Source organism: Oculina patagonica, chromosome 1, assembly GCF_052425735.1.
Source record: "Oculina patagonica isolate OP01 chromosome 1, crgOcupat, whole genome shotgun sequence".
Lineage (NCBI taxonomy): Eukaryota > Metazoa > Cnidaria > Anthozoa > Scleractinia > Oculinidae > Oculina > Oculina patagonica.
In genome coordinates this window covers 229,719-240,026 of record NC_135758.1, presented here as the reverse complement: position 1 = coordinate 240,026, position 10,308 = coordinate 229,719, and the positions used below count along the sequence as shown (strand labels likewise).

Sequence of the window (10,308 nt, the reverse complement as noted above, 5' to 3'; positions counted from 1 at the left end):
GCGTGACGTCAAGGCGAGAACTAATCGATAACTCATCGGTATGGGTACTCGTGCTCGGTAGAGCAATCAAGATGTCGATGATTACTCGTACAGCGCTCAATAAATAGTCGTGACAAGGTCTTCGTTAATCACAACTTGAAAGTTCCTTGTTTTGAGAGCATCATGAAAGCGCTATTAATTTTAAATTTTGTTTGGATCTTTTCTCCCCTTGAGTCGAAACATCCACCTGGTCATTTGGAGCCGTTAGGATCTCATCAGCCGCCGCTTGGCGAAATAGACAGAACTGATCTAGTTCCTTCATCACAAGATTTCTTCGAACAATATGCGCTTCCAGGGAAACCTGTGCTTTTCAACGGAGCAGCGAAAAAGATGCCCGCTTATTCAAAATGGACAGATGAATATTTAAGGTAAGATAAAAAAAAACATCTGGTGTCTTTTAATATCTTACTCACTAACTTCTTGCTGAGGAATTGGAAGTCAATAAAAAAGCCAACCATAAAATAAATTCCCTCCGCTCTAATTCAGTTTGCACTTGTCTCCAGAGGTTAATTGGTAAACCCCCACAATATGAACTTGGTCAATTTTGTTTTTACTTTTATGAACGGTCGAGTTTGTATAAAGCGCCTTTTTTGTGGCTACTTGTTGGTTTTTAGTGAACGGCACTATAAAGGTTTGTTTTGCATGTTTGTTCGACAAGTTTTTTTCTTGTTTTCATGTTGAAAAGCATTGTGAGATTCACCAATAAGGCGTGACTCTAAAAATTAAAATAAAACTTAAGCTTAAAATAATAAATCTAGGGTTGTTGGTTTCCGCCTGAACTTTATAGGAAGTGTGTATGTTACTATATATTTTTTGAACTATTTTTTGGGGGAAAGTGAGATTATTTATTCAAAGAAGATTAATGAACAGAAATTTAAAACTACAAAAAGTATTGAAAATTGATACATGAATAATTAATTTAAAGTTGATTCAGATTTAACAGCTACACCTTTAATAAGCCAATAGGGATCCATACATGGTAATTCATTATTCATGATCATCTGCTTACACAACTGACAATGAACTATAAACATTAAGCAAACTGCCAAAAAGACATTAGTCTGTTAATGTTACCCAGGTAACAGAGAGTTTGACAGTGATCTCACTTTTTCATTTGTTCTCCATCCTGTGAAATAGGAGAAGGGAAGAGAAAAGTTATTTTTTATTGGTTTTTATTTTTTTAATTTTTTGTGAAGAGACATGTCAGTCTGTTATATTCCACTTAGTTAAATAACCCGTGATTGTCTCCAAAACAACTCCCAGCAGTCTTGGGCAGTTTTGTGATGTTGGATGGAATGACACCAAATGACATAAAACAAAGAATTCAAAAGACAATAAATAATATCCAAACTACAGCATAATAGCTAACCAACAATTATAGTTTCCGAATTCCCCAACACCAAGACGTCACCTTTATTCTCATGTCACATGTGCTATCAAAATATTGTCATATCATTGTATATGTCATGTTGCTTAGTAAAATCTGCAACTTACAGAAATCACATAGCCACTGAGTTCATTCAATGCATTGTCTCCGAAAATAATATCTTTTTATTGCTTTAAACCCCCCCCCATCCACTCCCTGGAAATTTAAGATCAGCTTCACATTTTTCCTTTAAAAATTTAACTTTTAAGACCACCTTATTAACCTCCCCCCCCCTTCGGTGTTGGCCATTACTAAAAAAAATAAAAAAAATAAACATTTCAAGTTTTGAATCTTTCCTGACCACACATTTTAAGTACATTCTCATTGTAGACTTTTCTTAAGCACAACTCTAATTCCACATAATATCTTGGACTCTCTAATTTTTTAGTGAAAAGTTTGGACAAGAGGGTATTGATGTTGAGGAAGGTAAAAAAGAGAACAGATCACTAGCTACATTTCATTTCAAGTTGCAAGACTTTATCAGGCGTTACAAGAATGAGGATATTTACATGGTAGAATCTCTTCCTGTAAAAATGAGAGGTAAATAATTATATGTATTATGTCCTTCATTATTATTCATACACTGAGTTCACCAAGCATAACACACATCTTTAAATTCTAAAGCTCGTTTAAAAAAGCTGCTGATTGTGGTTTAGTCAAGGTATTTCCTCATTAATAAATGTTACATGACCCTATCTGGGCCCTGTAGGTTCTTTACATGGAAATCAATTAACTTCTCAAAACAATGCTTCAAACGATCTCTTATTAATTTGTAGTTAGTAGAAAAAGGTAAAAAAAATATATGACGCCGGGGTTTGGTCTTTTGGAGATGCTTCAACACTCACAGACATGTTATCATGTCTAGGGTATAGCTCAAGATATGATAGCATGTGCAATTCAGGATTATGAAAGAGAAATTACAGTCGAACCTCGATTATCCAGACCTTGATTATCCGGATTTCTCGATTATCCGGACTTCCCTCTCTGGTCCCAAAAGACTGGAGGCCTAAACGCCTGGAGGTTCAAATTGTTTGCGAACGAATCGGCGTGTTTTCTTCGCCTTTTTCGGAGAAAAACTGCCTCAAAATGGTCCGTGTCTTCGGAATTTTTGTTTGTGAGGATGGTTAACAGCTGATTTATCGCTATTATGAAGCAACTTTTCTTTTTTTTCTGTTTATTGTGGAAAAATGCGCCGAAGATGCGGAGGATTCGGAAGTTTGCGAACTATGCGGATCTGCACCACCGTATCCTGTCAGATGCCCTGGGTGTTTTTTTTTTTGGCTCATAAACATTCATAATTTCGATTATCCGGACTCTCGATTATCTGGACTATTTAGCCTGGTCCCAACGAGTCCGGATAATCGAGGTTCGACTGTATGTCATTTGTTTGATGGTACAACAAAAGCTACCACTGGGCTGCTAGTTGTCATCAATGGCTCTGTGCATTTGGAAAACTTTTTTTTAGATCCTCACAGCAATCTGGTATTGTTCAATATCAAATTGTAACTTACAAAATTAAAGATTTTGACAGTGATGTATTTTTTAAGAGGAATATGCACTGTTGAAGAGCATGGGTTGCGGTGGCTTTACTGATGTGCTTCAAGACGCCGTAGTTTGGTTCAGCAGTGGAGGCACCAAGTCTGTTCTTCACTACGATGCTGTGGATAACATCAACTGTCTTTTTGATGGAACAAAAGAGTTACTTATGATTAACAAGGTAGGTTGAACATAGGCCAGATATGAGCGCATGGTAGTCTAATTGTTAATGCTTAATCAGTTGGACTCAATTTGAATTTGAGCAGTCTCAGTAGACTTAAGCCCCTGGGTTGGGGCTGCTGTGTCATCTTTCTTGCGCAAGACACCTAACTCTCTCAGTCCTTCCCTAAACCCATGTGTATAAAGGTATAACAGTAAAACTATTAGGGAGGACTGATGGAGGCAGGAAGGTAAACCAGTGCCACGGAAATTCAAATGTTCTTCTTTGTAAAAATTTTCAAGCCATGGTAACAACCTACCAAAGCATGTCACAGAAGCTGTTAGAAATTACTCCTAGTTACCTCATGTTAGCTGCAGAAACTGGAATTAAGCACCAGCTCAATGAGTCATCTGCCTCCTCTGATACTTGATATTATTTATTATCACTTATTTTATTTAACCCCGTGTAGAAAATTTCCACCCCGCTGCCATAGAAGGTTTTTGGTTTTAGCCCCTCGCCCCTCAGGATTTTCCAGTTTAGCTTCTTACTTTCCTTAAAACGTTTGGCTATTGAGACCCCCTAGCCCCACCCCCTCAGAAATTCCAGTGACCTTTCATGAGGTGTGCATAGATGTTCTGTGAAGTTGCACATTGTGTCTTCATTCTGAGTTGTTACTGTTGTTTTTCAGTCTCTTCTAGAGCAAGCACATATCGACAAGGTTAATGGAGCATTCTCCAGTGTTGACGTGGATAAAGTTGATATGTACAAGTATCCAGGGTTACAGACTATCCCTTATTACAAGGTTTTTATGGAACCAGGCGATTGCTTGTTTATTCCTGCTAAGTAAGTTCACCTCTTTTTCTTTTAAAATTTAAATTTAGTTATAAATTGTTTAATTAGTGGAATAAAGCTGTTTGTTGGTTTTGATTTGACTAGTTCGGCTTCCATTTCCCTCTTAGAATTTTTTTAAATTTAGGGGTGAGCTAAAATATAGACCTCAGTGACAAACAACTTTTTAAACCAGACACTTCTCTAAACACTTTTTCATTTCCCCTTATTCTTAGAGCCTAGAACACAGTAATGTTGATCTGTTTAGCAACTATAACTTCCTGCCCTAATGTCAGCCAGCCTTTTTAGTGCAGAATGCACTATTGTGATGGTTTGGTGGGTTGGCGTTTGCTAAACCCCTAAACCACTAAACCACTAAACCACTAAACCACTAAACCGCTAACGCGGTGTAAACTTTTAATCACCAATTAATTAATTAATATCAATTAATTAATTATTTCTGTAAAGGGGGGAGGGGATGGAGAGCACCTGACCGTGTGCCCTTGGTAAATCGGGGAGTCCATTACGATACTTACAATTGAAGAACTCAAGGTATATATTTGTTTCAGAAAGCACTATGCTCTCCTTGTGGTACAATTCTTTCTGGAAAAAATACTTTGTGCTAAACGCATGCGCAGATCAGTCTTCATCACGAACATTGCGTTTTTCTTCTGCAGAAGGATTCGTGTAGACTCCGTGGCCCCAAGTTAAAACCACAAATTAATTGAATTAGACAGTAAGGCGTCATAGCAGATCATGTGAAATATTTCTTGATATGGCAATGCTGTTTTCTTAGAAAAGGTGATCTAGCATCTCATAATTAATTGATAACCTGATAACATCTGTGTTATAATCAATGTCGCCTTCTTTGCAGAAAATAAATCACGTTACCATAAACATCATGTTACATCCGTTTTTGACAAAAACAAAAGTATGTTACATGTTTTTGACAAAAACAAAAGTATCTCGTTTGCTGTTTCAATAACAAACTGAAATTCAAGCTATCGAAAATTAAAATAACAGTGACGTGTTTAGAAATTTTGTATTAAAGCCTAACGTGGTGTGCTTTTCAATGCGGTTGAATTCCTGTAGAATCCGTGGCGTTAATTTAATTAGACTTAAAAGGCATCACAGCGATCTGCGAGAAAAAAACAACAATATCATGTTACATCCGTCACTTCCTTTCCTTTTATTTGTTCTCCATCGGTTGAACTAACCTCCGTTTTATTTTGTAAAACCTCTGCGCTTTAGTGTTTGAACATGCTTTCGTGACGGTTCCGACATTTCTTGAAAGAAATCTTCACACTACGTGCTTCTCGGCTTCATGCTTGAGTGAGCGTGTGACGTGTTCACAGCGCTTTCGTAAATCGTAATTAGGTATGCAAAAACTTGCACCGGGATTTTCGGCGTGAACACCTGATAACCAGGAAACAAATATCCTAGCTGTACTGCGTTTTAAAAACCCTTTCGAAAAAGATGTTTTTTGATTAGATTTGTTCTTTAGTTTTGAGAATCGTCTTTCGTGCAGTTTAAACCGTAACTTAATTAAATTAAACAAATGTCATCGATGTCGCCGTAAAACAAACAAAAAACAAGAGTTTCATGTTACGGCATTTTCAAGGAAAACAAAAGTATTTTGTTACAAACGAACGAAAGTGTCGTGTTACGTTTGCAAAGATTAACGTAAGGAACACCTAGGAAAGAATACAAGTAGCCTGTGAACAGTTTTTCCGAAAGTAAAGTAAAGCAAATAAACACGAACATATATAAAACATCATACTTTCAATTGTTCCATATTGCATTCTGCACTTACCAAATCATCGAGATTTTTTTTTCATCTCACCTACTCTTAAATGGGGGGGGGGGGGGGGGGGGGGTGCAGCAAGCAAGTTCCGTTAAAAGTGAGCTAACTGCTTCTTGTAGTACTGAGTACAAATGTAGTCAATGTGAGTTGTTGTCATAATTTTTAGGTGGGTTCACCAAGTACGATCCTATGGAGCACGCAACCTAGCTGTGAATATTTGGTGGGCACATTTTATCAAGTTTAACTATTTGGATTGTGAACATAGCACTTACAAAGACAAAGATTTAATTCCACTGCATCAGTTTGACTTTCATCCACAAGAAGCAATAAGGTATATACAGGTTTAGACGATAAATTGTGTTTTTGTCAGTGATATAAGTCACATTTATATGGTTTTCACAAGCGGCAGAGCCAACAGAACTATTTCTTTTACTGTTATTAAAAGCAGTTTTAAACCAAATCCAGATAATTCACTCTGAGTCAATCACAACGAGCATAGAAAATGCTGGGAAATATGTATAAGTAAGTTGCGATACGGATTGGTTTTGCATGGTTCTAAATCTGATTGGTTGCAGGGCTGCAAATAATTTTTTTCACTTGAAAGGACATTATATCCTACAAAGACACCATCTTGGTCAGACAAAACAAAATACTATAATAATTGTGGTTGGATTTTTATTCATCGTTGCCATAAAGTGATTTGCATCTTGTCCGACCACACTTGGCCAATTTCCGATGACCGACTGTTATTTGTTTAGGAAAGTAGGATGCGTTTTTTAAACCAATCACTAAGTGTAGTAATGCAGTGCCAAAGCAAAAATGAATTGCTTTCAATAATCAAGTGAAAATTTGCACTGCCCAGAACATCTGAAACTTGAGCGTTATGTACCAACTAGGACGCTCCGCTCTAGCAGTGAATTTAAAATGGACACAAACTATGTACAGGGAACTTTCAAGTATAGCGCATCGAATGCTTTTAATTGTCTCCCAAAAATGATAAGAGAGTCCAGCGAACAGAACAAGTTTTACCGCCTCTCTAAAGCTTATTTTAAGAAGAAAGCCGCAGACAACTTATTATAATTTCTTTTATCTCATCATTTTCTTTTCATATTATCTAAACATATTGTATTTTTACTATGGCTTAACTTTTAGATTTTTTAACATCGTATCATAACTTTTTATCATAGTTTCATTTATATCTTAGTCTTATATCTTAGTTTTTAATTCAGTTTGCATAGAAGAGCCAATATTGTTGGAAATGCAAATAAACCATTATTATTATTATTATTAATTGCTTTGTGTAACAAATTTGATACAAACAGAAATTGGCGTAGAATGTTGAAATCTTCTTGAAATGTTTTTAATAGGCACGGGACTCTGCAGAGTATTGGTGAAAAACCAGTAAGCTTAGAGCAGTGGATAGAATTCATCCAGGTGAGATTAATTAAATAAAACGCCGGTATATTCTTTAGAAGCTCAAAAACAATACATCAATTTGATATATAGTTGCCTATTTACCAGCATGGCTACTATCATGTTTCTATGTAAATTTGAAGTTCATTATAAGTTTTAAAAAATAAAGAAAATACATGCACACATTGGAAAGCATTTTACAGTTGTAGTTACTTTGAAAACTGATCATGACAAATTTATGCACTGCAAATTTGTTTTTGTTTTCCTTAGGCTGAAGCCGCTGCTCATGACGGGGAAGATTCAATGATTGCAAGGGAGATTTTGGAGCAGGTAATGTTAAGTTAATGTTGCTTGGGGGAGGGTGAGGGGGTTGTATGTCTGAGGTCTCTGTTTGCCCCTTTGACATTGTGTTCCTCATTGGATAGCCAAGATTACACTGCGTAAACATCCAGCTAATGAATAAACTTTCCATGCTACAGAGAAGAAATAAAAACAACCTGTTTACAGAATTCGTAGTTATCGTTTTAACCTTGAATAGGGTATTATTTTTGGGTTTGGCCCTTAAAAGGGGTATCAATTATCGATTTTCTTTGGCAGCACACACCTATCCTAAATTGACGGGAGTAACCCCCCTCCCCCCCCCCCGACAGGCTGTTACTACTATTCTAGTTTCTTTGTTTTAAGCACCTTCTCCTTGTACTTCTCGAAACAGTTTCTGTACAAGGATAATCCTTTGGAAACGTACTTGCGCCCGTTAAGCGCGATTTGTAGGGCGGGACGGGGGGGGGGGGTGGGTATATGCGATGGTTACGCCACTCAACGTGCAGGAAACATTATTTTAAGCGTTTTCATCGAGCGTTCAATGGGTTAACGCTCGAAACGTCAGCTTTTCAAAATTCGCAACGGGGGTTTATCTAATGTAACCCATATCAACTGAGTATTAAATGGTTTGAACCCAGCCGGCAGGAGTATCAGTAGGTCGTCTGGATGACTTCAGGTTCTCGAAACGTCAGTCACAAACAACAGTTCTTTTCAGAGCCACTCTCACTCAGACCATCACATCCTACGACCTAATCAACATCACTTTGACTAAGTGTTTGACTTTGACTAAGTGTTTGACTTTCTCACTTTGAAGTCTGCAAAAGCGCGCGAGGAAAACACACAACAACCAGGGTATCTTGCTCCCAAACAAACTGATCAAGCCGAGAAAGTTACACAGCAGTCAACACTGCAAGTTGCGAGACGCGGAAGTTGTGAAGATCATCTTTGTTTATTGTTTGTATTTTTTTCCTTACCTGTTCTGGCAGAATTTCCACGAAATTGACACCAACAAGGATGGTAATGTGTCTCCTGAGGAGATTTACGAAATCAAATATGATGACCTGGAACGGCTGCTGGGGTACATGGAGGACGAAGAAGGAGAAGAAGATCAAGAAGGCGAGAACTTGGATGCAACAGTGGAGGAAAAACACTCACAACATGAAGAAACATCGGGTCACAGCACTGAGGAAACACAAGACGCTGATAACACAGATCGTGAACACACCGAACTCTGATGGCCACTTGCTAGACTGTTCAAGTCAAGTTTTATAATAGGACATTTCAACGGGAACACATAAACATCGAGTCCGTCATAGAGTCCCTCGCGCGAGGACACGCGTCTCACGACGGTAAAGCCGCGCGTCGTGTCTCCTCGAGGGGATCCTCGCGGGAAAAGCTAAGAAAAGCTTTGCTTCCTACCCGAGTGTGAGAAGCAAATGTAAGAAGTCGTGCATAAATAAATAGCTTACAATAAAAATTGTCTTAATTCAATATAATTCGAATATAATATAATATAATTCTGTTAGTTAGCTAGATAAAATTAAATTTAGTATGCATGTAAAGAAATATTAGAGATTCTCATATATTGATGATTTTGTGTTAAAGAGAAACTAAAATTCGACGCCGTAACAACTTTGAATAGGTTTTATTCAATGTTTAACAGCGTTGAATGTTACAGTTTTTTTATGTAACTATAATTAACGCTGCGTAAGACACGTACTTATCGTTAATTTTGTGTTTTCACTGAAAGATGTATATGTTTAAAGCTTCCCCGGCCTTCCCTTTTAACTCCCACCTCGTGCCCACCCTTATGTTATTAATTGAATTGAATTTGCACCGTCTTTTAAAGTAAGCCATGGATTAAACTTGAAAAGGAAACGTATTATTTAATTTTTAGATATATTTAGTCATTGGGCGCGTTAACGTCTTAAGTTTAAGTTTATTTACAACTTCAAGCGGTGTATGTAAGAATTTAATATTTTACTTTTTAAGCGATGACGTCAGGAAATCGCTTATTGTCATCGCAAGACCGACCCGATCTTTTTGTCTGTTTCGGTCGAACAGAAATTAAGTTTAACTTGATAACAAGAAATCGCCGCGTAGAACACAAAAGCAAAATACTCCCGTGCAGTTAGAATGGAACACTACAATGTATAAACGAAAGAGACTAATTACATATGATGGGATCTATTAGAATTAGTAGACAGAAATTTCTAACTCTTATAATAATAAGGGCCACGGTGGGCAAGAGACCATTTGACCTTTCTCGCAGCTTAAAAGCTGACTCCCGCGTATCGTTTATCGGAAGTCACACACTACAATATAACGCAATCTACTGTTGTTCAATTGAGCAAATCTACGAAGAAAATGTATTATTAACTTTGCATCCTTGGCCTGTGAATTTATAACTACTGTTAATTCTGTATTTATTGAATTCTATCATATCCTAACTATGCTCTTTAGACAATCACCAACATTGCTTCTTAGGTTTAAAAATGTACACTGCAATTGGATAACAGTCTTTATCACGCCCTCAATTATGTTAGACCCTTTGTGAAACGTCATCGCTTCTGCATGCACTGCATGCCGTTTATTTATAAAGTGAAACCTTAAAGGTAATGTGGTGCACAAAATAATAAAAGAAGTATTTTGACGGTAAAGTTTATAGTACTCAGTGTGTTTTATTTTAAAAAGGCTTTGAGATGCACCCTGACAATCCTTGAAGTCAAGACCTTGGGTCGGGGAGCAGCTCTTGCAAGGTTTTACATGAATAGCTCACTA

At 37.2% G+C, this 10,308-nt stretch overlaps 1 protein-coding gene across 1 annotated transcript; it reads left to right on the top strand.

Annotated features, from left to right (window-relative positions):
- The first annotated feature begins 12 nt into the window (after positions 1-12).
- Positions 13-10,187, top strand: LOC144651513 (bifunctional peptidase and arginyl-hydroxylase JMJD5-like). The gene is made up of 8 exons (XM_078511477.1): positions 13-407; positions 1,854-2,005; positions 3,013-3,182; positions 3,850-4,004; positions 5,960-6,124; positions 7,161-7,227; positions 7,477-7,536; positions 8,514-10,187. The coding sequence occupies exons 1-8, from the start codon at positions 163-165 to the stop codon at positions 8,760-8,762; spliced, it is 1,263 nt and encodes a 420-aa protein (XP_078367603.1). The 5' UTR covers positions 13-162; the 3' UTR covers positions 8,763-10,187.
- The last annotated feature ends 121 nt before the right edge of the window (positions 10,188-10,308 follow it).

Coding starts and splice junctions, on each gene's coding strand:
- LOC144651513 (XM_078511477.1), top strand. CDS start 163: ATGAAAGCGCTATTAATTTTAAATTTTGTTTGGATCTTTTCTCCCCTT. Junction 408..1,853: donor TGGACAGATGAATATTTAAG/GTAAGATAAAAA, acceptor CTAATTTTTTAG/TGAAAAGTTTGGACAAGAGG. Junction 7,537..8,513: donor CAAGGGAGATTTTGGAGCAG/GTAATGTTAAGT, acceptor CTGTTCTGGCAG/AATTTCCACGAAATTGACAC.